The following is a 24713-nucleotide window of genomic DNA, read 5'->3' on the forward strand; positions in this document are numbered from 1 at the left end:
CATATTTATTACTAATATTGCCATCTGTACTTGTACTCGTATCCAAACCGTAGTGTTAAATTTGGATTTTTGCGGCAGCTGAATTTTGGTGGTGCATTAATACCACTGCAGTTTTAAAACAGTTTTGTTTGCACTAATTGATTGTAATCAAATTTCTTGGGTTCGAAGGTTTGTAATCAGATGTTCGCTCTACAGCTGTTCATTTCAAGAGTCTGGATTGCGCCGAAACGACATTTCTGAGTTTTAATGTTGTGGTTTCGTTTATGTGATCTCCATTTCATTTACCCACCCGCAGGAACCCTTTGAAAGAGCCAAATGGGAACTCAAGACGGTATTCAAAGCTGTCGCACAGTTGTATGCGAAGCTCCAGTCAATATTGCGGTAATAAAATACTGTAAGTTTTGATTTTTTCGGCCCATATTAGGCTAATTTCACAAGCCGGTACTAACCAAAAAGCATCACAGGGGGGAAGAAAAACGAAGATTTGGTTATTCCACTCAACGACTCCATCAGTGTTACGCTGGACACAGAACACCTTCGAGCGCGAACCATCGTGTCACTGGATCCTACGTCAGATGGAGTGCAGTTCTCACTGAACGGGAAAGAGGAAACTCCATCTAAAAGATTTATGAAAGTCATTGCGCTGTGTAGGTGTTTATAAATTTTGCAGTGGATTTGTCACTCTTGGTTTAAAAATTCATTTTTAAAATGAAGACTTATCTTTAGTACAGTGACTAGTGACACTCCTTTACCTTAGCTGCCGTTTGCGTACGTATGACTGCCACTGGCGGTAATGTGTCTACTAGCGAATGCGATTATTGAGCAGTAACATCAAGCATTTAAGCTGCGAACTTTGCAGTGATGAGTTATCTAATGTTGCTTCGGCCATCCCACAGTTTCCTTCCTGTGTGAATTTTTTTTGTCGGTGTGTTAATATTATCTTTTACTAGGTAAGAGCGAAGCACTGCGGCAAGGTAGTATTCGCGAGAATGACACGACGCTGGGACTTCGGATCGTTAGCGATAACAACTTCCCAACAGCGGCGGGATTGGCCTCCTCGGCTGCCGGGATATCGTGCTTAGGTTAGAGTTCAAATTAAAGAACACCACTGCCAGCTGGATATGCGGTGTCTTATATTTATCGCTAAGCCTTTGGATTTTTCTTACGGTGGAAAGTGAATAAAAGTTTCACTTCTGAATTTTGTTTTTATCGCATCACTGGGCTGTTACCGTTATAAGTAAAGTATGCAGAGTATTCTCCTTTTATATAACCATGAGCCTACAGTATTGTGCGTTGACTTCTTCCGTTTTAGCAAGTGCTTTAAAAGCAGTGTATGACATCCAAGGAGACATTTCAGGAATAGTCAGGTTGGTACAATGCTTCCTTAATTTTTTTCTTTACACGAAAGTATTTAAGTAAACTAACAGCAGTGTAGGTATAACACAACAATAGAATAATACTCATAATGTATGTGCCGATGTAACGGATGTCAACTTTGTCACGGAAGCAATAGTTTTCAGTGAAGACTTTTGAAGCAGAGATTTAGTACGAGTATTGTTCATCTGATAGAAGTACGAGTACTGTACGAGTATTAAAATTCATCTGATGTTAGTGGTTAGTTATTAGTTTACTGGATAATGTATATTATGGTGCATTATGATTTTCGGTAGCAAATATTGTTTCTTCGCATTTTATCGGCTTCGCACTACTGGACTGCTTGTAACCGTTTCTACAAATAGTCCAACAGCTTAACATGTAAAAAATTCGGATATTGCGTGAAATATAGAAACCATGTTGAACTAGTATTACACTACCGTTCGTCGCTTTTTGTGTCGCATTACCGTCAGGTTGTCTAGAACATGTACAAGACCGGTATTGTTACCTGCTTTTACGGGGTCACGGGATTGCCGTGTATGAATTTGCATTTTAGGCAAGGAAGCGGAAGTGCTTGTCGAAGTGTTTATGGGGGATTTGTCCGATGGCACACCGGACACGCCGGCGATGGATCGGATTCGGTTGCACAACAAATACGACCAGCGTCGCACTGGCCTGAACTTCGGGTCCTTATTCTTGTGGTAAACTATTGTACCTTGAGAAATTTTGCTGTACAAAGATTTTAATACTTAACATTTAGATCAGAAACTGGTCAAATAACTTAGGAAAAAATTGTTGGGAAGCAACAGGTTTTAATTCACAAGTTTCAAATTTTTTCCCATCATTAGGTAAACGATAAGAAGAAAGATGTCTCTTCGACGTCGGGAATGAAGGAATCTGTAGATACGAGTGATCTGCTAAGATACCGAGCCGATTTTATTGCAAATGCTCGTTGCGAAGCCATGACCGCTGCCATTACAGATAGGAATTTCGAAAAGTTTGCTGAATTGACCATGCGGGACAGTAATCAATTCCATGCAATCTGCCTGGATACGTATCCACCCATAATGTACCTGGACGATACATCCAAAGCAGTTATCAATTTAATCCATGCATACAACCGCAAAAGCGGGAGAATACTGGTAAAATATTTTGCAGAATCGTTATAATTTGTTTAAGTACTTGTCGGTATGTAATATTAGGCAGCCTACAGTTTCGACGCTGGTCCAAATCCTTTTCTCTTTACTCTGTCGGAGAATTTGCAATCCTTAGTGGAGTTATTAAGACTGCAGTTTCCAAGCGCGAATTCCAGTTTTTTGCGTGGATTAACCGATTTTTTGTTGAAATCGCCGGAAAACGTTGAGGTATGTTACAAAGTTTCCGTCGAAGTGTTGATCAATTATCGCAATATTTGAATCTCGTTTGTGGAAATGTTTGTAATTTTGTCACCCAGAGTCTGCTCTAGAGCAGCTAAAACCTAAAATACTTCTGTATCATATTTGTCGTCACCCCATGAAATCGTTTAATTCGGGTTTTATACTGAAAATTTATTGCGCTGCAAGTTACAGCCCTGCTACGCCAAGTTGGGACAGTTTTTCTCAAAAATTTCCATGAACCATCCGGCACCAAATTAAAACTTATCATATGTTCACATGATTCCCATGTTTGTCCAACATCTTTTGCATTTGAGGTTTTCATGCTAGAAGCTTGTTTCGAATTATAGCAAAATTAAAACTAGAGCAGACTACAGATAGTTGGGAAATATGGTTCGACCCATCGATCTTATTGGACACTTTCCCATTTAAAATTTGTTTAAAAATTCTTTTAGTGTCATAGACTAAAATCGGTAACTCTAGACTGTTTGCGATGCCACTATCTCCAAAACTTGCAGCATCAGTTTTCGTTGTCACTTTAACGAACCTTCCCAGTTAATGTTTCAGAATAGAGAATAAAATTTTAGAATTTTTGATATTTTGAAAGTAGGTTTATGGAGAACCAAGAGCATTTGTTTGCTCGTAGACTTAGCATAGGTCCGTCCGTTGGAGGCGTTGCTTGCACCCTATGCTATATCTACGAGAAACCAAAACAAGCATAACTTTCTTGGTTCCCCAATAAAAACACTTATCAGAGATCAAAAGCGTCAAATTTTTCTATCTTCTGAGATGTTGGTTAGGAAGTTTTATGGAAAGGTAAACGAAAAACTAGTGCTTGAAACTTTGGATCAACTGACGATGACATTCAGTGCGTTCTTTCACTGTTCACATACATGCTCCACCTCTGCCTCTGCATCTCTGCCCATCCTGAGTTACAGCATTTCTGTCTCTTGAGTTTACAGTAAATTTCTCTCTAACAGTGACCAAACGTTCTGTCTGTCCTCAGTTACAAGCTCAGTTTTCCCTATCCTGTGTTACAAACTTACAAGTTACAATAGGATTCGACATGGATCCATACCTACAGGTATATATATACATACATATATATATATACCCGTGGACGTATGCAGCGCTACGTCCTTCGGAAAATTACACTAGTAATGTTAAAGAATAAAAGTACAACGATGAATACAAATATTTTCTAATTTATTCTATGCAACTGTCCCAACTTGGCGTAGCAGGGCTGTAGTTAGTGTTGTTGTTTGTTTGTTTCAGTATGGCGATATTTTAAATCCAGTGTCGGACTCGGTACAGTACATCATCGTGACTAAGGTCAGACGTGATTTGAATGCAGGTGTGTTTTTGATACGGTAACTTCGATTCGTGTTTTAGGCTGGAGAAGGACCGAAAACGTCTGTCAACGAGGTTCCAATGTCGCCCTTTTGCTGACGAACGCGAAGCAATGACTGAAGAATAATTACCTAAATCTTTTCTAAAGTTTTACTGTTATTTACGTCCTACGAGTCGGAGTAACAGTTGTTTCGACTTTCCATGAACGCCAAAGTTTTATTAATCTACAGTAAGCGATTCGGTAATTCCAGGCGCCGAAAAATTTAGTTCTGAGTGCTCAGTAAAAAATTGGTTAACAATTACTAATCATACGATGTTTCGCGCTCTGGATGCAAAAGCCACCATGCTACCAGGAAATTTCGGCGATGCTTCCTCGAATTCCTCCACGGGAATAGTTAATAAAGTTCTCAGTGTTTCAAAATTGGTGCTAGGAGAAGTAGCAAAATCTTCCGCTATGTTCTGGATGTATTCTGCAAAAACGAACCGATAAAAACGAAACTGCTTAAAAAAAGAATACAGTAATTTTGGAGAATCCACTTACTAAGGTCACACACAAGCTGTTTGAGCCCGAAACTGGTTAAATGACGAATTTTGAGGAGGACGGCCACAATTTTTTCCATTGCTAAGTACATGGCTCCTTGAATGGCCACTTCCGCTAAACTAAGAGAATCATCCACCGAAGGAGAACCGGGGAAACTTATGATACTTTTCAAGGCCTTCATACTGGCGCTTTCGCTGGATAGTAAAGGATCCAGGGCCTGTGGCAAAGTCAGTAAATAGTTGCCGATACGAGTAACATGCTCCTGTGGATCCAACCCAAAACTCGGTATGTCGATTCCGCCTTTCGCCGAACCTGTTGTCCAAGACGGCAGAGTTGGGATATTTTCTAGAAGTTTATCCACAGGCTGGAGCAAAACCGAATAAAATTCTTGAAAAACGGCATTAGCGGACTCTTTTATCATCAAAACAACTTTGGCAAAAGGATGATGACCAGTATCCTCAGTGGCAGCGTGGCTCTGTGATGCCGCATTATGTGGCAAAGATTCCGTAATATTATGCAGCTGCACTAACAAGTCACCTAAAAAGCCATTAATGTACGCAATATCTTTGCAAAACGACGAAACTAATTTGTCACATACGCATGTTTCCCACGTTGTATACACGTAGTGATTTATTACAAACGAGAAACGTTTCATTATGTTAGGAAAACCACTATGGAAATTTGTTTACCCACCGAAATGCTGGAGCACTTTAACAAAATCGTTGAGCAGCTCATAATTTCCATCAGCAGAGTCTACATTATATTCGGAAGTGGCAGTATTTTCCAGTTTCTTTGCATACAGACTGACTTTTGTGCAGTGTATTTTAACAGCTGATAAGACCGTATCCTCAATTTCCTGGAATAAGTGCCCATTTGTGAGCTGAAAACACCGGACCACGGCAGTATAGATAGTGTTTCCGATTCGATTCCCAGCACTGCTCAAAGCATGTGTGGACTTCCCTTTTTCTTTAACATCCAAGTGAGCACGATCAATTTCCGTCATCAACAGGTGCTTCTCCGCTTCGGCATAGTGTTTCAAACAGAATGATAAAATGTGCCTAACATCTTCCCAGAGTTTTTCACAAAGTTCAGTATGGAGATGATCAGGAAGATCCTTTTCCAAGCTTTTGCAGAACACGTCCTGAGAATGTCGAATATTAAGAGACATGGAAAGAAAGTCTTCCATGGCATTAGACGATCTGGCTTTGTTCCATGCATTCTCTAACTGTCTCTCCATTTTCGGTCTGGTTTCCGTGAAAACCATCCGGTAATGGTCTAATAACGCAGCGGTAGGGTCAGAAAATGTTGCGGCAAACAAACGGTACTGATTATGCCAAGAAGATAGCAGATCATCGCAAAAGCCGGCGAAACATTCGTCAAAACTGGCCGTATCTGCTTCGTCTGATTGCTCCTAAAATAAAAGTCAGTGGTAAAATTATTTGGTAGCCGAATCGGATATTACGCGCATGAAACGACTAGTTGTACTACAAATCTTTCGATGCTTCAATTGGCCCACCTTAAAACACTTCAGATACTTAAAACAAAGAAAAATTATCAAACTGTCAAACACCATATTTTACGTGGCCGATATCCAGATAAATGATAAAAACGTAATTTGAATGGCAAAAAAATTTACATAATATAAACCTGAAACGAACGAAAATTTTTTAACTTACAAGAAGTGTTATTAACGTAACCAGCTGTATTTCATTGCAATGCGCAAACCTGTAAAGCCGTCGTCGCAGTATCGTCCCAGTGTTTAACCATCTGCTTCAGACGGCATTCATTTAACACTCTTTTCAATGCATCCTTCCGTTCCATTGTAGTGAATACGGAGATGATTTTCAGTGCCAATGATTCCGATCCGTGCACAACATTGGTCCCACTGCCCACCCTCCACGGCTCCATGGATGACAACACACTGATCAAGCGCGGAATCAGTACGCTCTCAATGCGATTCTTCACATCCTGCAGCTGCTCGCGTCGATTGTCGTAGTTAGCCGCGCCGCTCAGTGAGATAAAGCATTTCTGCAGTGCGACCAGCCGTGCTACAATCGCATCCAAATCCCCATTGGCAATGACGTCGTGCACGTTGGCAATCAGTGCTTCCCAGTTATCCTGATTTTCCAGTGCACGGTATGTCAGCTCCATGCGCTGTTTGACCATTTCCGTGGCACGAATACGTTCAGCCACGTCCGAGGTGGCGGCAGCATGGGCCTGGAGATTGGCTTCCAAATGCTGAATGTCCGCCACAATGTAGGACAGCGCGGAGTGGGTCGGCGGAAGTTGGCGAGCAATGGCGGAGCTGAGACGTGGCATCTGTGAGGCCATGTCGTCCAGGGCTTGTTGTGTTTTGTACAGATGCAGCTGCAGATTGCTAACCAACTCGCTGGTGTACCCCTACCAGATGGGTTTGAATGACAGTATAAATTTGATAATTTGTTTGACGCACCTCAAAATTCTCTTTCGCTCCTGGTCTGCTAAGCTGGCGGTTAATCCATTCCGCGGCACTGATCGGTTCGCTGAAGTCCATCTCCTACAGAATAGATGTCGTAAGCGATAAAATTAAACAATTATTCCCTATCACTCGTACCGCCGTACGCATCACTCATACCATTTTAAAAAGCGCACTAATGACGGTAATCTTTAAAACCATTACGACAGAACCCAAACACTGACTTTAAGCAAAATAAATAAATTAAAATAACATACAGAAAAAAGCGCTGGAAAACGTAAAAGTCTAGAAAAATTTTCAAACTAAACAAACACCAACAACCAATATCATCAAACAGCTGGGAGCAGCTATCCGAGCGGTTGGTGTCAACTTTGATGTCAAAAACGGCATCCTCCAGCGACGACACTCTGTATGATAAAGCTCCAAGCCTTGGGCAGGCCATGATTTCTTGGTACAGTGCCACTTGTGGGTTGCCTTGCCTTGCCAGATTCCAGAATCGGCATAAAGGCAAAAAGGGATCCTATCCCAACAAGCTTTTTTTGAATTTTGGATTTGCAACTGCTGTATTATTGCGTGCGCTCAGTTTGGAATTGGCTTTGAAATCTGAAATCGCTATAAATAGCCTGTAATTACTGTACCGATTTCACCATGGTCGTTACTGGTGATATGGCCGAAATACAATCTTGGGCTCTGTTTGCCGAGTTTGTTGCAAAGGAGGCAGGCGAGGTACGTAAATATGTCAGTTTGTGGAAAATGTAATTTTACTGTACTGCATGCAATTTATGATTCAGTCACGCATGGCGCATGTGCCATGTGATTTTGTTTGTGTTCGGTCTGGACGAGAAGACAATTGTTTTACGTCACAGACGATCCGCACTGCAATGAAAGCCGAGAAGAACATCACGCTGAAATCGTCTGTTGTTGATCTCGTTACGGAAACGGATAAGGCAGTGGAGGCGTTTATCATTGACTCCCTAAAAGGGCGGTATCCAGATCACAAGTATGAACATCCATTTGAAAAGAAACGAAAATTTTTTGTAACTCAGTTCTTCGTACATTCAGATTTATAGGCGAAGAGTCTGACGCCGCCGGTCAAAAAGCTGAGCTGACAGATGCTCCCACCTGGATCATTGGTAAGCAAAAAATGCACTGGTTACGGTACATTTTCATATACATTATTTTCAAACATAGTTTTACATAGTTTTATAATATTTTCGGAAATTATTATAAAACACTTTTATAGTTTTATAATATTTTCCGGTAGTGCGCTTGCAGTTTACTAACATTATATTTATTTATATTTAACATAAATTACACTATCTATATAATATGTACAGTATCCACCCTTATAATATGTACAGTATCCACCCTTTTCTCTTAGTCAGGATTTTAATAGCTGAAATGTGTTATTCTGTAATTTTGCCCCGTATTATACTAATTACTATTATTACTGTTATTACTGTACTATTATTTTGCCATTATGACTGCATAGTAGCAGGTTGCCTGATGGATACTCGTATCTTTCAGATCCAATTGACGGAACCACCAATTTTGTGCACTCTTTTCCGTATGTATCGGTATCCGTTGGATTAGCCGTACAGAAGGAGGTAAACGCTTGCGAAAAGATAATAGTGTGTATGGCCGGTACTTTGAGCATAATAAATTAGTAACATGAAGAATGGGGTATTACATACTTCGAGAAATACTGATTACTTCGAATACTCTATTAAGAATTAATCTTGTGAAATGGTATTTTTGGCTGCCCACGGTTGGAGTACGATATCTGATCTTCTCCCTTTGCTCATGTTGGTAGCTGGTTGCGGGTATTATCTACCACGTAATGGCTGATGAAATGTACACTGCCATAAAAGGCGGAGGCGCATTCTGCAACGGAAATGCCATCAAAGTTTCCCAAGCTACAGGTAATAATTTAGAATGTTTAATTATGACCCTGCAAGTAGCTGACATCAGAAGCATTCTCAGCATCATATCCGCACCGGCACAGTATCTTTTGCAGGTGTATGAACAATAATTAATGACCATGTGACCTGTGTTAATGTTGATGATTCTGTTACAAGTCGTTGTGCGTCTGAAGCCTACCTAGATTTTGTGCACTTCGTTATTGCCGACTTGTCTGGAGCTAAGTTCCAACTTGTCACATATGATTGTTTTTTCCAGAAATGGCTGGATCTTTGGTTGTTACGGAAGTCGGATCCGGTAGGGACCCATCAAGGATGGATGCATTTTACAAAAATCTGGAAGCGGTATTAGGCACCAATGCGCATGGGTAAGCAACTTCCGGTACAAACCACATGAAACATGCAAGCGGACGGCAGGAACAAAGCGTACTATGAGGAACAGTGCACTATTGAGCACGCTGTACTCACCTTCATTCTTGCAGTATACGTGCTATGGGATCCGCGGCTCTCAATATGTGCATGATCGCCAGAGGCTCCGGCGATGTGTGCTACGAGTACGGAATTCATTGTTGGGATATGGCGGCGGGATACGTTATTATTAGGGAAGCGGGAGGATTTTGTTGCGATCCAACCGGTATACACAGGTTCCTGCTTATTTAGTGCGACTGTTATTCCGCATACCTAATTTATGAGCGGATTCGCTGTCTTGATTAGGGGGATCCTTCAACATGATGGCGAGACGTGTTATTGGTGGTGCTACCGAAAGCATTTGTAAACAGCTGTCGGGAATTTTGACTCACATTGAGCTGGAACACGATGGACGTGCGTCGGCCTCGTGATCCGTTAATTAAAAATGATGTAACACTCCTGGATCGATTCTCCATCTAGTCATTTCAACTTCCTTTTGGCTTGCTAGTTGGCTGTTGCCAATTTGCTCTTGCTACTGAATGGTTAAAGTTCAGTGCATTCCAGTTACTTCCGGTTCAAGGTTTTATTTTTCCTATTAGTGGTGGCCACTGTCAGAGCCTCAGTTGCTGGTGAAATCATAGGATATTAATTTTGTCAGTGTGCGTTGGGCGTTTTTATTTTGATAAGGTGACTGAATGATGGTAGACTTTAATTGTTTTTCGGTTTAAATATGGCTTTTTTAATGGTCGTGACTCGTGAGCACTTTGTTTTGTTGTGTCATGAAATGTGACAATTTCATTAAAAGCATACACGTTGAAGTAATTGATTACAATTTCGGCAGGTATTATTTACAGTTAATAGTGTTGGTTGCGTGCATGCCTTTCCGAACTTCCGGTATACAAAAACGAGAAATATAAAATTTAATATAGATATGCAATAACATTCACAGTTAGTAAGATACAAACTTAATACTAAATTATTTTAGTACTTAATTCACATGGCTGTGGTCGGAAAAGAGACTGTGCCGAGCTGAAGCTTACAGCAGGGCCACATTTCCCGCAGTGAGCTACACTGCTACAGTAACTAACATACGCAAACTACAGTTAGTAAATGTCCATTGAACTTCACACACGCTCATCGAATTTTTAATTCTGCATTTTGTTGCTGACTGTCACTGCTCCATCAAACAGCATATTGCCATAATCCGTCTTCGCGTACGTGGCTAGACTTTTTGTTCATAAAATTGCACGTCGATCTTTTCTAATTTTCTCTTGGAAATCAGGTTGCATTTTTAACGTGCATGGACTTCGCTTGCAATTGGTTTGTTGTTTATATCTATTAGCTTGTGAGGATCGAGATTTCGCTGGGACGCCTGGAGTGAGTTGAGTCCATAAATTTTTATTCAGTTTTTTGCACCAATCAGAATGACACCAGCGCGAGCACCTGCCGCTGAAACGGGCTTGTCCACATCGACGGAAGCTGATGTATGATATAATATTTTTGGTTATGTGTTGATGGCCTGCTAGTGTCTCATATCTGCATGACGTTCTTCATGAATTTTATGATCTTTTTTCGCAACTGTAGAAGTCTCCAGCGACAACAAAGAACCATTTAGCGAATGGATCATCCGGTTGCTGTGCAGATTCAGTCGACAACGATGTGGAGTTATTTGATTCCAAGATATTGTTCGACTTGGATTTCAGCAACCCTGCAAGTGATTATCGCGGGATGGATCTGTGTCCCAAGACGCCTGGAAAAGGCCTACGAATGCGTGCTTTAAGGAGAGGAGATTTCCAACGAGGTGTGAAACGCGAACGTAATTTTTTTCTTATTAGGCAGTAGCATTCGTCTGCAGTAATTCTGCTTGCAGTTGTTAGATTAGAACACTACTAAATGGGAGTTCATCGAACGTGGCTGGTTCTGCTTTATACTATTAACCGTCCAGCCATACTTGAAGCGATGTTTTTTGAAACATAATTAACATACGATAATTATAATTAACTTTAATTGTGATTAAGCTATCAAGCTTGCGCAAATTAGAATATACGATTCTAATGCGCGCAAATTAGATTATGCGCGCATGCAGCTAGCAGTTACAATTTTGTGTGCTTTTAATTTTTTGCAGGATACGTCGGTTTGTTAGGCCAGCTTGCCCATGTTGGCGAAGTTACGGAGCGCATGTACAAAGGTACAAAACTTTCATCTCCTTTTATGCTGGATTCATACTTATCTGTTTCCCCCAAAACAGTCGAAAAACTTGAAACAGATGAAAAAGTATGAGGATATGGAAAAAAGATTTTCTGTGTGCATCTACACAGAAAGTATGAATATGCTACACATTTTCGAAAAAGTCATCTGTTTTGAAAATGTTTCATCTGTTTTGGCAAATGTTTCGGAAAATCAAAATCATTTGCAAAAACAGAAATGTTTTGCCTTCGACCAATGACGATCAATGTGGGCAGTGATGTACATTACAATAATAACACTTCAGCGGCACATAATGTTGTAATCATTAGGTCAGTACTGTAATACATCAGAAAACTTTCACAAATTTAATAACAGCATCGTTATAGTTTCACAAGCTAATTACAGTATACAAGTCCGGTAACGCTAGCGTCATACCGTAATAATGTAGTTATACGCGTACAATTGTACATACAGAAAATGTTTACAGAAAGCGCTGCATGGACTTGCCAATCTTTGTGTGATAATAGGTGCATTAATTAATAATAGTTAGCTGCTTAAATATTTACAATTACAATTTTTCATATTCACTTTGCAGAGCACTCAGCCGAAAGTGCTATTATTTCAGATCATGTTTTTAGCCTACTTAAGTATTTCGTGCTTAAAAACGGAGGAAGAATTGGAAACAGATTTCGGAAGTATGAGCAAGAACTGGAAAAAACCACACAAGCGCACATTTTGTAAACAGAAAAAATGTGTGCAAAGTCGTTACAGAAAAACTTTTTTCGAAATGTTTTCCTCGTAAAACAGAAAAACCTTTTTCTGTGTCAAGGAAAACAGAAAAGTATGAATCCTGTATTACAGAAGTACTGTACAGTCAGAAGTATCTTTTGATACGGTTATACCGTACCGATTCATTTTGACTTTGAATCTGTGTGGTCATCATTAATAATTATTTATGTTGTAATGATTAGTTTCACAAGCACTAAAAGTGTTGTCACACGTGAAAATTTTGTTAAAAATTTTAAATAAGGATGTAAAAACGTTATTGCAGTATTTCTACAAGTATTGTGATTACGAGTATACTTAATTGAAGAATTAGATTTGTGTTTTCTAGGTGAGTTGGGTTTTTTAAATGTATTATAATTTAGTGTGTTTGACTGGGTGGCATTTTGCAGTAAACTAGCTATTTTGCAGATCGGTTCGATGGGATGAGAAATTGTCCGAATACATATTATACAATCGTTTTGGAAGACGAGGTTCATCACAAAATTGTCGGTGCGGCGACGCTTGTTGTTGAGCAGAAGTTCATCCACTCGGCTGCTTTGGTACGTTAGTTCTTAAGCGCAATGTAAATAACTGGTATAAAAAAAAATCAAGAATGGTAGAATCGCTTTTTTACAATGAAAATAACTTACGCGCGAATGATGGGTGTTTAATCTAATTATATCTACAGAAAAAATGCGTTTTCGTTAAATCTGCTCATATAACGTACAATTTTAATAGAAAGGTTGAACGTCTTTTAGAGAGGTCGAATTGAGGATGTTGTAGTCCTTGAGGATCGGCGTGGCCAGGACTTGGGGAAACTGTGAGCATACATTCGTATAGAAAGAATATTAAAACTTGCTGAAAAGTATCTTCATACGAGAACACGAGAAAACTATTTTGTACTTGTTATATGTAATCGTACTTTTCGATGTGATGTTTGAATCTTTTGAGATAAATATGAGTTTATTATTATGTGCTTCCACATTATAATAACTTATTTAAGGCATACAATTAAGTGCATTGTGCATCTTTTGAGCGTTAGCTACCGAACAGATATTATGCTTTCGTATCTCCTCAAAGTTTTTTTCTCGTTATTCTTAAGAGAGTGCGAGGTTTTATTGATTACATGTAATTCGTCTTAATTCACGTCAGGACACGATGTACATTCTGTCCTGGTCGCGTCTATCGTCTAACTAATCGCAGTTTAATAGAAAGCTTAACCTTCCACAGATTAATGGATACTGCAACCTTGCTATCTAAGACGCTGGGATGTTACAAAGTCTCCCTGGAATGCAAGGATAAATTGGTCGGATTCTATAGACAGTTTGGATATCAAGTGGATCTTGGAAATAATTACATGATACAACGTTTTCGAAATTGATTTTGCGGATCTATCAAAATTTGTTGAACACCTGCCGTCCGGTGTCTCTTCCCTGTGGCCTCCCATTTGGTACAAGGCGTTTTCCCGAATCATCAGAATTATTGTGGAAATATTTATTTTTACGGTTGTTTTCTGTTAGATCGTGCTTCTTTAAAATTTTATCTGTGAAATAACCTATCTGAATTACTGCACCGAAAGTATAAACCGGTGTAAACTGTAAACAGTATACTTTCTACTTCGGATCCCGAATTTTACAAATTTATATCGCTACAAAGCAAAAACGAGGAAGGCTCTTTTTACAGGGCTAGGTTTCAAACCAGGGTTAGGTTTCAAACCTTCTTCCTTCATAAAGTTCATACGCATGCTCCTCCGTATGACTTTCGTCTATTTCTATAGCAATATAGTCTATTTCCAGTTTAAAGGGTCCATCAATCCCGTCTCCGGCTGTGATGTTTATACCATGGACGTTCGTTAAATCAATGGGAGCTTGTTTGTCTTGAATTTTGCCTTTGTGAGCGAAAAAAAACTTGGAAAAAGGTATCTGAAAAAAGGCAGCCTTCAGTTAGCCTCGCAGTAAAATAAGAGTAGCCGTGGCCCGTGTAAGTTATTTAACATCTAATAACACGGAAGCACAAATACGTGCAAGTATAATAATAATATTTACTAAAACAATGGGATCAGATTTTTTTGAAAATGAACATTCCCGACAACAACCGGAGTCTACAATAACAACACACTACTTACACGTTCGGTCTGCCAGTATGGTCCTCCTCTGGTATACAAGGGATAGCTGTACAAATCATTCCATGAGACGTCAAAACATCCTCTGGTGTTAATGTTTAACAAATAAGTCCTTCCATCTCCCCGGTAGCGCAGAACGATATGAGTAAATTCTGTCCAGTTAAAGGCGTCTTCTCGATAAAAGGATTTCTGCAACAAAGCAACCAACCAATGATTCAACCAACCATTACATACTGCATACACGTTGATGTAATGATATAAATAATAAACTCAGTTATTTCATCGGTGCAGGAGACGCAAAAAATCAAGCTTCCAAAACTGATATCAAAATTAGGTATTAAGCAACAAGTCACTGAACTCGATGTACAATACTCGCTACGTGTGATGGTACGAATAAGAAAACCAAGCTAGAGCAATAGATTATAAATGTAAAAATATCAACAACGTTACAACTGAAGCGAGATGATAAAATGTAGCCTGTGTACGAGTAGGGACATAAGAAAATTGTTCTATACAAACTTTTAGTTCTATACTTTTCTTTTTAGCAGCATGATGCAGATTCCAAATACCTTTGTGATAGCTATATGCATGAAAGCACTTTCAGAAATATTGTAAATTACAAATAAGTTGAAGCTTACGTATTTGTAGGGTGAGCGCAGATTCACGTAGCCCGCGAAGTCCGACCATCCGTCGGCTATGGGTGTGTGATTAAGGTTTCCCGTGAATAAACACGTGTAATCCTGGGTTATATCCATTTTCCCCCAGCTTCTGCCGTGCAGGAAATCCGCATCTGCTGTCACAGTCCACCCGTTTACCTTGTCCGGGTCGGGATCGCGAAAATCGTAGATCATCTTCACATCACCGTCCTCCAGCACCTCAATGTCACGGTAGAACCAGGCTACCCATTCTTCTTTCCACATGCGAAACTGTCTCTTGTAAGCTTCGATGGTAGATTTCAAGTTTTCCATGTTGTACACATCTCTCCACGTCTGCGTGGCCTGTCTAACCGTGCGGTAGCCACTCTGCTTATCAGGTTCCCACACTGTTATACTTCGCACGGTCTGATGATTTCGCAATGAACGTGGAAGCTTCGTACTGTGCCGTAAGATCATGCTGCGCCAATAACACGAGGAAACCCGTGGAAGGGCCATTTCGCTTACGAAAATCTTAAGATGAGATCTAACCAAGTCACCGGTTAGTTATCACATTCGCAAATTCTCAATCCTCATCAACAACCACATTCAAGTCTCTAGGTTCCAGAATCAGAGGCTGACGAATCCTCTTCGATCACAGAAACGATGCCATCATATTTGCCGCTCGATCATTACCTGCTTTGAAGTTGATCATGGATTTAAAGCTTGAGAGAACCTAGAGAAAAAATGAGGTTTGGCTTCTTCCTAAGTACAGTATCCAATAACTGCAAAAACCGAAGTAGTAAACACAGTAAACTGATACTTAATTGAAATTCATTTATGATTTTATCAATAATACAATAAATAAAGCCACCGTAGTAACCGTACTGTAGTTGATCAGATGTTTGTAACACTTTTAAAGGCGAATAACGCAAAGAAATCGCGCCCCGCAGGCGTCTGTCACTAGGAAAACTCAAACTCACAGTCAGGAGCGAAAGCTGGGAAGCAAAAATGCGAAATGCAGATGGTTTTCAGCTTTAAAAATTTATTTGGATTACTTACAAGTTAGAAGTTATCACTGTCATACTTACGTAAATTTTGAAATTTATGATTTTTTTGTGCGCACGAGCATGAAAGATAGACTTCGCCTTGTTTGCATTTTTGAAATATCGCTGTTGAGTCCTTTGCAGGTAAGTGAAGTAGTTATCATATGCTATGTACGAGTACTAGTTAATGGATGACTGGATGTGGATTCTCGATCATAACTAACTCGGTTCATTTTTGATAATTGGGATATTTAGGCACCAGAATTTGAACTTTTGCCGTAAATTGCAGACGCCTTGAAGAACACCTAAATAAAGCCATGCCAGTGCCAGTGTGCTTTCAGCATTGGTCTGATACTGATGTGATTTGAGATTCTTCAGTATTCTTTGAATCGGCTTTCTCCTGATCCCATATACTCAGGATGAGGGTCTTCTGGATTTTTTGACAAACCAAAGTGGTGAGCTAGTAAGGAACGAATATTTTTCGATTTTTAAATAATTAATAGCGTTTACGAGTCCTGTTGCATTTGAGAGACGGCAAAAACATGCTAGTTACACGTTTGCAACGTTACTGTCGTTACAGCGATTATGCTTCCTCATGGTACATTATCGATTATCACGGTACTTCTGTTGTTAAACTCTTTAGTTTTTAATTTGGTTTTTGCTGAGCACCCCGCTGTTCAGTACTCCTCTTTTTGTTTTGGTTTTGTTTGGCCCTAAAAAAGCTTATTTTTGGCACATTATTGTATTTCCAGAATATTACATGTTTTGCGAAGCTGTTGCGGAGTGTTGCCGGCTTGATATCACCACAATACGGTGAATATATATTGGACTCTTTTTTATAATGCATTCGGATCTCGCGTCTCATCTTCATACGCAAGAATGCAATGAAATAATTGCGAAACTGCAGAAATGCCACATAGAAGTAAGAAATATTTTTACTCATTACAATCCTGTGCTTGCATATGATACAATAATAAACCGGCCTAAATTATTCTGATAAATAATAGCTTTATCTTGGCGTTGTAAGTATCGATGTTTAAGCACGTTGCTCTGGTTGTGACAGTAGCGGATACCACGTTTTTGTTACTTGCACAAACATAATTCATTTTTAAACAAGTATGGGATTGGTGTTATGGGCGAATTATTTTGCGGCTAAAAGAGTTTCCTAAAGTGACCCCTTTGCCGTCAAAGTAATTCACTTTTCTGTTTTAGTATCGGTTTAATTGTGTCAGATGCTTAATTAGATATCTCACAAAAACCAAGCCGATAAGGAGTATTTTCACTAGAAACAGGGATCTTTTACCAGTTTAAAAACGCTGTTTGTTTTATGGCGCAGCATCCATTTGGAAAGTTTTGGGGATATTGCAATGATCTGGACTTCGCCATGACGAAATGTTTAAGGCGAGAGGTGCGTGTAGCAGTTCAAAAACGGATGTCTTCTGGAATTGTTTTTTTAGGTTAAGCTGTTCCTTGTTTATACCCCTTATTATGAGAAACCAATTTGTATTTTAGCGTGCTAAAACTCGAGTATCTGTGCTTGCTTTTTCAAATACCGAATTTTTGATCTGACGCTGTACAATTTTCTTCTCAGTTGTGTGGCTTGTGTCTGATCTTTTTGTTCGATAAGTGGTTTGCATGTACTTTGATGCTTTACTCGAAAAATTTTTTCAGAGCGCTGACCAGTCGGTTTTTTATAAAGTCTTAAGTATTTTGTAAATTAATATATTTCTCAGATTACTGGGGTTTTTTCGTTTTATTATGATTAGGAATGGAAATCAAGACGCCTAAATTTGGTGATGTTCCCTTTGCGGCAGTGAATGCAGCCCTTATGCTTTTGGTTTTTGTAGAAGGAGAATAAAAGAGCGGAAAATAGACTAAAAGCAGAAGAGCGAGTTGAAAGAATGAGACGCATGCGGGAAGAAGAAAGGACCGCAAAGAAGCTGCGGGAAGAAAACCCTGTCTCTACCGGGTTAAGATAGTTTTGTTGCAAAACTGTGCCTGTACTCAGGCCTTATAAAACTTGAGTGGTTGTGATTTTCGTGGGGATTGCGTATTATAAAATACGGCAGTTTTGGGCTGTGCAGAATACAATAATATCTATATGTGAGTGGAGGCTTAAATTCGAAGTGATGGAACCATGAGGATATGTTTATGGAGGCAGTGGTCATCGAATATTTTGTGTTATATGTGTGCTTCAGGAGTAAGAAACTTTTGTGGGTGGGCGGGTAAACTTATATTTCCCGCCGGATGACAATAAAATTTTTTGAATCTTCCGTGGCTTTGCGGTTGATAGCTCAACTTAATTAATGAATATTCGCGAGACACACGTGGAACTTGCTTTGGATTCCTGATTTGCGAAAAAAATTAGTCTTAACTTTGTTTGCAGAGTAACGGTTGAATGAAACTGGTAAGTTTTGTGTTAGGACATTGTTACTGGACGTTTCCGTGCGATAGCTGTTGTGGCTGTTATATTTGTTATCTCACCGGTAAAGAAAAACTTTTACATTAAGTTTAGATTTAAAAGTTTTACGTATTTACCTATGTGACAATGAATGTTTCGCACGAACGGTTCTTGCTTGTGCTGAAATTTGTTTAACAAGTAAGATAACGTTTATGCAGCAGGACTTACGGCATTCACTTTTTACTATGACGTTGTTTGTCTTAATTACAGCACAGTTAAGTGACGCACTTATTTCACACTTTTAGACTATTAGTGCGGTGTTGTTGGAGAAAAACATTCGTCAGTTCCGGATCTCGGTTTATGGTGTCTGTATTTAATGAGTGCAGCGCTAACTGAAAGATTGTTTTCGCACAGTTTGACACTTGCACCCGCCCAGAAATAAGCTTCCGGTGTGTTACTCATTGTTTTTTGTTCCGCCAAATGGAAGTAACCACGTTTCCGTCAATCGACTGTGGAAAATAATTAACATGGAAGAATACCGAAACCTATTTGAGTCAAATAATTTTTACAATTTCGTATAATATTGCTTAAAACAGGAAAAACATTCTGAGGGACAACGAATACGCCGTACAAGTTCGTAAAAAGTCCGCATGCAGCACATCCATAATGTAAGACAAATAAAATAAAATTTCAAACGTTTTCGTATGCTCTATCGGCGAATTTGATTATTTGTTATCCTACATGACAGACGACAGTATGTAATGTTATAATTTCCATTCAGTCGTTGATGAACAGAGCACGGAGATTTTACAAAATATCTTACAACATGACGCAGATCTGTCAAGATTATTCCTTTTTTTGAAAACTGGCGGGTACCACATTGTTAGCCGCCGGATGTCTGCCGTGGTGCATATCCGTAAGCTTAAAGCTGATGGCAGCTGGTTTGTCTCTCCTGGCATCGGCGTCGTTGTCATATTCATATTCCAGCCGATCTTTTCGAGAATCCCGTGATTTTATGGATGAGCGGTTGCGGTCAGATAGCGTGTTACCGCTGCTCACACGACGCCCATCAGCCAGTACGCCGATAACATTTTCCTCCATTGCCGGGGCGTAATGCTGATCATCCTCCGTAATTACCAGCATATAGCCCACCTATATTAACGATGGCTGAATTAACACGCACTTTCTCATGTGATTCTTATTGCCCTTCTTTGTTAAACCTTCTTAAACCAGCTGACCGCATGGACTGAAGGCAACTTTCTTATTTGTTACGATAGTTAACGTACTTTTTTTTGTGATTTTACCAATAAATTCTGGCAGCAGTATATGACTAATTAAACAAAAGCATCCACCATTCGAAACGATAAACTGCGAGTGTGACACGTATGTCTATGTACTCTGGAAGCATCAAGGCATGAAGTAATAATTATTATGCACTTTTCGTGAAATGAACCGTTTTTGTGCCAAAACCGGTCAAATCACGTACCAGTCAGTTTTTTAAATGTGAGGTACACATTTTTTAAAAAGGAAAGGAATGCTGTTTTCCGGTGCCTTTCTTATTTGTTAGTTTTCGCATTGTACTTAATTAGTCTCAGCCTTTGGGCAGTTCGTTTGTCAAATACATTACTACATACTGTATACAATTTATACCACCCAGTATATCTAACCATGGTAAATGACAGAATCGAGTACTACTCTGTACTGCATGCACTTGTCACATGTCGATGTCTACACAAAACGTTTAATACCTATGCTTTTTAACAAAGTCGATTTACCGGATTACTTATTCCGAGCACCATATCCGCAATTGACGTTGTTGTTGTAGTATGAAGAAAATAAACGATTTGAATATTCTCAGCAACAATATAACATACGTTTTCTTAGCTGGGATTGATACATATCATCCATAGTTTACTTAGCTTACCTCTCCCATTTCCACAAAGTCCCCACCAAGCTCTTCCTCTTCCTCGCTCTGTCTCAGATGCAATCCAGGAATTTTGTTAATAATGAACAGGATGATGTAGGTTACCACAAATGACCAAACAGCCTAAAATTGTGACATGATTGTAATAAGCAATCCGAATCTATTCCGTAACAACAGTTTCAACATAACAATATTACGATTTGCCAAAAAAAATTATTCCCGATTAGATAGGCACGGCACGAAAGGTCACCAAATATTCATACTTTATAACTACAAAAACGGTGCGCAACCGAAGTCTTGAAATTAATCGAAGCGATTACAAATTTTTTAAACTTAGCATTTCACAATCAGTTTCATACAGATGCGCAAACTGTAGGTGTACGTACGACATTACAAACTGGGCTGTATTGACTTACGATGGCCGTAGACGAAGCGATCTGATAACCAACTTGAATCCAATTTTGCTCCATCCATCCGCCATCGATTTTGGTACCGTCTAGCATGCCGATCCATTTCTGGGCGAATATTCCAGCCAAAATGTTACCCAGAAATCCACCGCTCCCGTGTACACTCCACGCATCAAAAGAATCATCGAAACCCATGCGTTTTTTTACGCGGCACCAAAAGTTACAGCATAACGACGTCAGGAAACCAATAATAATAGCTGCCCAGGGAGCCACAAATCCGGCAGCCGGAGTAATGGCGACCAAGCCGGCGACCACTCCCGAACAGAAACTTAGTGCAGATAATTTGCGTGTCCAGAGGTAATCCAGCCAGATCCAGCTGCAATGTTATTAAACAAATCCAGCTTATGACCTTTATGGCAAGATTTTCTTTAGCCAACTTCATGGCATACGTTATCCTAGAGCTGCCTCTTTTTCCTAATTCGGTTAACGTAAATTCATGCAGTTGTCAAATGCAGTTTTTCTATATACAAATATAAAAGTGAAGCGTTAACTTCAAATTAATATACTTCCTTTTTCTCACCTTAACCCACCCATCGCTGCTGCAATTGTTGTAACTGTTGACGCCATTGCCGCTCTTGTTGTCGATGCACCGGCAGATCCACCTAATTAATATTGTTGCATATCAGTGATCATTATTGATAAAAAGCAAATATTCATAAAGGGTCAAGCTTAATTGCTGTGAAACAGTACGCTCGACTTACCGTTGAATGCAAACCATCCACACCAAAGTAGGCCAGTACCAAACATGACATTCACCTGGAAAAAAATACCATATCGTACTCACTAAAATTACGCTGATACTTGTTTTCCGTATTAACAATCAGCATTATCATTGCTTCTGCAACAAAAGAAGGAACTGGCAAAACCAAACAAGCACCTAGTTTTTATCGCTGTGACACTACATGCATGACTTATAACAACCCGTGCCGTAAACCTGAAGTATTTTCCTGATGCACACAAAATTAGAAAAACATACGTCAGACTGAGTATTAAGAGGCGACAAAGTTAACTATTTTGACAAACTGTAAGATTAATAGTCCTTGAAATAATACAAGCACTTGATTGAAACCTCACATTTTATGGCGTTCATTGTCGCAGCTCTTTTCATACAACACTGTTGTCCGACTGCCCTTTCCGGTAAAATAAAGGAAAACAACAACAAATAATTCTAAGTATTAAATGTTAATCGTGAAATCTTCCTTCCGGCTGAGAGCTCAATTTAGAGGATGTCGCACTTCGGTTATGATTAATTGTCTTGAAAAACCATCTTCGCCATTTCTTTTCGAAAAATAAGCGGGCATACCATTACTGCGATAAATCAACCTCGGGAAAAACGGACTTAAAATAATTATATCCTTCCTCAGTTTTTGGTAACCGTTTTAGCCGAATTTACATAGTACGATTGATACATTATGGTCAGAGGTGAGATTCTAAAGATATCATGGTAGGTATTATAGAATAGGTACGAGTATTCTTGACGTATATGAAAATTGCCCCATGGTATATATCGAAAATAGTGGAACAATATACCGTAGCATACAATGTAATGCTTAATTTCCGGTTGCATCCAGACACTTACCAGGCTATGATGCTCCACGTGAATACGCTTCCGCTTGCCGAGAATCAAGCAGTAGGCCAACCCGGCAAATCCTGATGCAATATGAACTGGACCGCCACCGGCAAAATCATAGGCACCCACGAAGCACGGCCCCGCATCGCTCGTGATGTTGGAGATACAGCCCAGATTCCTGATCCATCCGTGATCCGCCCACGTCCAATAAGCGACAAAATCATATACCAACGTCGTCCAAATGAAAACAAAAATCATAGCCGGTAGGAAACGGGTTCGTTCCGGCACCGAGCCAAAGATGAGGGCGGCGGTGATGGTGGCGAACTGCATCTGGTACACCATGAAGGCAATGGATGGAATGGCCGGCGCCGTATTAGGAAAAGCGTGCGCCCCGAGGGTGGTCAGAGCCCCGGCATTAAAATCACCAATAAACGGACCACCGGTTTCGGAGAAAGCGAGGCTGAAGCCGAAGAGGAAGAATTGGATAGTGACTATCTAAAAACAGAAAAAGATAAAATTAAATTCGAACTAAATGAACAACTGAGCCGTAGACATGTAATCGAAACATGCGCAGGATCAAATCTGACAAATGCGTGTGGTAGCTTACTACAGATGTGTCGGTACTGCTGAAACTAATCGTAAAACTATAACAAAAAACCCAAATTTAAAAATATTAGGTGGGGTGATTAGCCGTAAATGCCTCGTGTAAGTTCGTTATAGGCTAATATACTACCCGAAGCGCATCAAAGAGGGGATGATTACGACAGACGGGAGCTAGCATTACAATAAAAATTTATTTCAGGCCGGTTCATCTCCGAAAAGATCTCACGACAACGTGAACATGTCCAGCACGCATCCCTTACCGCCGCTGCCAGCATGCACAGCATCATCAGGGAAAGGGCATTGTTGTATCGCGAGAGACCCGAGTAAAACAATGCCAAGCCCGGAGTCATGAGGAAGACCAGAGCGGCTCCCCATGTGATGAATCCCGTCGACGGATAGCCAGTGTCCACGAAGGCGGGGAGGGTTGTTTTCGGTATCTCGGTAACATTGGTTATGTTCACCAATGCCGAAGCATTGAAATCACCCGTAGAATTACTTATCAGTCGGCCAGACATGGTTCGTGATAGCGGACACTCGAGCTTGAATCAAAATTTCATAAAACCATATCCCGTGTCACGCACTGTCCACGCTGGGCCGTGCACAGAAATATCATCTATTTCGTTGCTGTCTTCAAACACACTGCAAATCACGAAAAATAAAAACCAGACTTTTGGTAAAATGGTTTATAAATAGCCAACCAGAAGGCTAGAAACAGTAGATTCCTATCGCCAGCGGGAAGGTAGTATACGTTTTCGTTGTACCTGCAGAATGAGGAAACAAAGACGAAAAATCATTATTGTCCGTCAATCGTGCACCACAATATGCGACGGAGTTTTGCTGCGCAATGTACCGCTTAAAGTACCTTATGTATGTATTGTATAAGTACAGCACAAATAAAACCATATTGTACGGAAGCCAAGATTACAGTCGGTAGATCGGAATTTATAAGATTAGCTGCTAATTTCTCGGTACAGACGTACGGTAAACAGGTATAAACCAATGCCAACCATCGTTGTCGCATGAGTACGAGTACGGATGCACGGTTTTCGACAATATTGCCGGTGAATTCTAGAGCATCGTATTATTCGATTGATCGCACTTGAATGTCGCCACTCTAAATAAAGTGATTCATTTTTACAATATGGTTTTTACGCAAAAGAAAAAAGTGTTCGGTGGTTGTTTATCGGTTATCACGCACCGATCACAGTCAATACACGCAAGAAATCCATTTCGACACCAATCACACCAGCAATCATAAACATATGTTCATATTTCATACGCTGACAACCGAAATATCGTCATTTTGGACATAAAAAAATCGGATCTGCTGTTCACGTAGCATGGAGTGCGAAATGATTATCACTTACTGCACAAGTTTCTTTTTGATTTGTTTTCTGAAACATGTAATTTTTGTAGTGTGATCACAAGGAGGTGGAAGCTTGTGGAAACCAGACTCGTGCGGCATCTACAGCTGCCGGCATCTGCATACCACAGTTAACCACAGTTCACCTGCACCCTAATAAAGACAAAAAGTTACAAATTATTAGCCATTCCTAAAAATAACATAAAATTTTCA

The 24713-nt window shown here is 39.9% G+C and overlaps 7 protein-coding genes across 10 annotated transcripts; 4 read left to right on the forward strand and 3 right to left on the reverse strand.

Annotated features, from left to right (window-relative positions):
* Positions 1-15: 15 nt before the first annotated feature.
* Positions 16-4595, forward strand: LOC129599446 (diphosphomevalonate decarboxylase-like). Of its 2 annotated transcripts, none has more exons than XM_055497682.1 (10): positions 16-168; positions 296-381; positions 465-647; positions 951-1082; positions 1313-1367; positions 1931-2075; positions 2223-2516; positions 2577-2738; positions 4023-4079; positions 4140-4595. In XM_055497682.1, the coding sequence occupies exons 2-10, from the start codon at positions 357-359 to the stop codon at positions 4194-4196; spliced, it is 1110 nt and encodes a 369-aa protein (XP_055353657.1). In that variant the 5' UTR covers positions 16-168; positions 296-356; the 3' UTR covers positions 4197-4595. The 2 variants fall into 2 exon arrangements, with proteins under 2 accessions (XP_055353657.1, XP_055353650.1); XM_055497675.1 differs by having other exon boundaries at positions 17-168; positions 296-394.
* On the reverse strand, positions 4148-7407 carry LOC129599429 (uncharacterized). Of its 2 annotated transcripts, none has more exons than XM_055497663.1 (6): positions 7253-7407; positions 7091-7174; positions 6364-7038; positions 5332-6046; positions 4639-5175; positions 4148-4567 (listed from the first exon to the last, which is right to left on the reverse strand). In XM_055497663.1, the coding sequence occupies exons 1-6, from the start codon at positions 7292-7294 to the stop codon at positions 4404-4406; spliced, it is 2217 nt and encodes a 738-aa protein (XP_055353638.1). In that variant the 5' UTR covers positions 7295-7407; the 3' UTR covers positions 4148-4403. The 2 variants fall into 2 exon arrangements, with proteins under 2 accessions (XP_055353638.1, XP_055353631.1); XM_055497656.1 differs by having other exon boundaries at positions 5332-6049.
* Positions 7408-7557: 150 nt separating this feature from the next.
* On the forward strand, positions 7558-10238 carry LOC129599458 (inositol monophosphatase 1-like). Its single transcript, XM_055497696.1, has 8 exons — positions 7558-7819; positions 7960-8093; positions 8156-8226; positions 8621-8700; positions 8907-9015; positions 9272-9380; positions 9495-9646; positions 9727-10238. The coding sequence occupies exons 1-8, from the start codon at positions 7742-7744 to the stop codon at positions 9849-9851; spliced, it is 858 nt and encodes a 285-aa protein (XP_055353671.1). The 5' UTR covers positions 7558-7741; the 3' UTR covers positions 9852-10238.
* A 321-nt stretch (positions 10239-10559) lies between these two features.
* LOC129600259 (glucosamine 6-phosphate N-acetyltransferase-like) lies at positions 10560-13974 on the forward strand. Its single transcript, XM_055498727.1, has 6 exons — positions 10560-10904; positions 11005-11221; positions 11546-11608; positions 12802-12932; positions 13131-13192; positions 13603-13974. Exons 1-6 carry the CDS (start codon positions 10845-10847, stop codon positions 13751-13753), a joined length of 684 nt encoding a protein of 227 aa, XP_055354702.1. The 5' UTR covers positions 10560-10844; the 3' UTR covers positions 13754-13974.
* LOC129600244 (complex I intermediate-associated protein 30, mitochondrial-like) lies at positions 13854-15969 on the reverse strand. 2 transcript variants are annotated; one of them, XM_055498716.1, is made up of 4 exons: positions 15823-15969; positions 15133-15673; positions 14498-14683; positions 13854-14294 (listed from the first exon to the last, which is right to left on the reverse strand). In XM_055498716.1, exons 2-4 carry the CDS (start codon positions 15643-15645, stop codon positions 14076-14078), a joined length of 918 nt encoding a protein of 305 aa, XP_055354691.1. In that variant the 5' UTR covers positions 15646-15673; positions 15823-15969; the 3' UTR covers positions 13854-14075. The 2 variants fall into 2 exon arrangements, with proteins under 2 accessions (XP_055354691.1, XP_055354684.1); XM_055498709.1 differs by having other exon boundaries at positions 13855-14294; positions 15133-15969.
* Positions 15970-16151: 182 nt separating this feature from the next.
* Positions 16152-18445, forward strand: LOC129602795 (COX assembly mitochondrial protein 2 homolog). The gene is made up of 5 exons (XM_055501944.1): positions 16152-16316; positions 16462-16627; positions 16925-17094; positions 17509-17580; positions 18020-18445. Exons 3-5 carry the CDS (start codon positions 17014-17016, stop codon positions 18149-18151), a joined length of 285 nt encoding a protein of 94 aa, XP_055357919.1. The 5' UTR covers positions 16152-16316; positions 16462-16627; positions 16925-17013; the 3' UTR covers positions 18152-18445.
* Positions 18446-19121: 676 nt separating this feature from the next.
* Positions 19122-24037, reverse strand: LOC129602636 (uncharacterized). The gene is made up of 8 exons (XM_055501713.1): positions 23899-24037; positions 23398-23776; positions 22544-23029; positions 21666-21720; positions 21485-21566; positions 20914-21280; positions 20498-20620; positions 19122-19725 (listed from the first exon to the last, which is right to left on the reverse strand). Exons 2-8 carry the CDS (start codon positions 23650-23652, stop codon positions 19420-19422), a joined length of 1674 nt encoding a protein of 557 aa, XP_055357688.1. The 5' UTR covers positions 23653-23776; positions 23899-24037; the 3' UTR covers positions 19122-19419.
* Positions 24038-24713: the final 676 nt, after the last annotated feature.

This window comes from Paramacrobiotus metropolitanus, unplaced genomic scaffold, assembly GCF_019649055.1.
Source record: "Paramacrobiotus metropolitanus isolate TYO unplaced genomic scaffold, Prichtersi_v1.0 Parri_scaffold0000004, whole genome shotgun sequence".
NCBI classification, from domain to species: Eukaryota; Metazoa; Tardigrada; class Eutardigrada; order Parachela; family Macrobiotidae; genus Paramacrobiotus; species Paramacrobiotus metropolitanus.

Bases quoted from the DNA above. Each gene is read 5' to 3' on its own strand.
- LOC129602795 (XM_055501944.1), top strand. From the start codon at position 17,014: ATGCATTCGGATCTCGCGTCTCATCTTCATACGCAAGAATGCAATGAA. The intron at 17,095-17,508 runs GTAAGAAATATT...TTTATGGCGCAG, and splicing joins TGCAGAAATGCCACATAGAA to CATCCATTTGGAAAGTTTTG. The intron at 17,581-18,019 runs GTGCGTGTAGCA...TGGTTTTTGTAG, and splicing joins CGAAATGTTTAAGGCGAGAG to AAGGAGAATAAAAGAGCGGA.
- LOC129600259 (XM_055498727.1), top strand. From the start codon at position 10,845: ATGACACCAGCGCGAGCACCTGCCGCTGAAACGGGCTTGTCCACATCG. The intron at 11,222-11,545 runs GTGTGAAACGCG...AATTTTTTGCAG, and splicing joins GAGAGGAGATTTCCAACGAG to GATACGTCGGTTTGTTAGGC. The intron at 12,933-13,130 runs GTACGTTAGTTC...AACGTCTTTTAG, and splicing joins TCATCCACTCGGCTGCTTTG to AGAGGTCGAATTGAGGATGT.
- LOC129599446 (XM_055497675.1), top strand. From the start codon at position 316: ATGGGAACTCAAGACGGTATTCAAAGCTGTCGCACAGTTGTATGCGAA. The intron at 395-464 runs GTAAGTTTTGAT...AAAGCATCACAG, and splicing joins TATTGCGGTAATAAAATACT to GGGGGAAGAAAAACGAAGAT. The intron at 1,083-1,312 runs GTTAGAGTTCAA...CTTCCGTTTTAG, and splicing joins TGCCGGGATATCGTGCTTAG to CAAGTGCTTTAAAAGCAGTG.
- LOC129602636 (XM_055501713.1), bottom strand. From the start codon at position 23,652: ATGTCTGGCCGACTGATAAGTAATTCTACGGGTGATTTCAATGCTTCG. The intron at 21,721-22,543 runs GTAAGTGTCTGG...ATTTTTTTCCAG, and splicing joins ACGTGGAGCATCATAGCCTG to GTGAATGTCATGTTTGGTAC. The intron at 21,281-21,484 runs GTGAGAAAAAGG...ATAACATTGCAG, and splicing joins GCAGCGATGGGTGGGTTAAG to CTGGATCTGGCTGGATTACC.
- LOC129600244 (XM_055498716.1), bottom strand. From the start codon at position 15,645: ATGGCCCTTCCACGGGTTTCCTCGTGTTATTGGCGCAGCATGATCTTA. The intron at 14,684-15,132 runs GTAAGCTTCAAC...GCTTTGTTGCAG, and splicing joins TGCGCTCACCCTACAAATAC to AAATCCTTTTATCGAGAAGA. The intron at 14,295-14,497 runs GTAAGTAGTGTG...GCCTTTTTTCAG, and splicing joins CATACTGGCAGACCGAACGT to ATACCTTTTTCCAAGTTTTT.
- LOC129599458 (XM_055497696.1), top strand. From the start codon at position 7,742: ATGGTCGTTACTGGTGATATGGCCGAAATACAATCTTGGGCTCTGTTT. The intron at 7,820-7,959 runs GTACGTAAATAT...TTTACGTCACAG, and splicing joins TTGCAAAGGAGGCAGGCGAG to ACGATCCGCACTGCAATGAA. The intron at 8,701-8,906 runs GTAAACGCTTGC...TCATGTTGGTAG, and splicing joins GATTAGCCGTACAGAAGGAG to CTGGTTGCGGGTATTATCTA.
- LOC129599429 (XM_055497656.1), bottom strand. From the start codon at position 7,294: ATGGTTTTAAAGATTACCGTCATTAGTGCGCTTTTTAAAATG. The intron at 7,175-7,252 runs GTATGAGTGATG...TCTATTCTGTAG, and splicing joins TTAGTGCGCTTTTTAAAATG to GAGATGGACTTCAGCGAACC. The intron at 5,176-5,331 runs GTGGGTAAACAA...ATGGCTTTTTAG, and splicing joins TAAAGTGCTCCAGCATTTCG to GTGACTTGTTAGTGCAGCTG.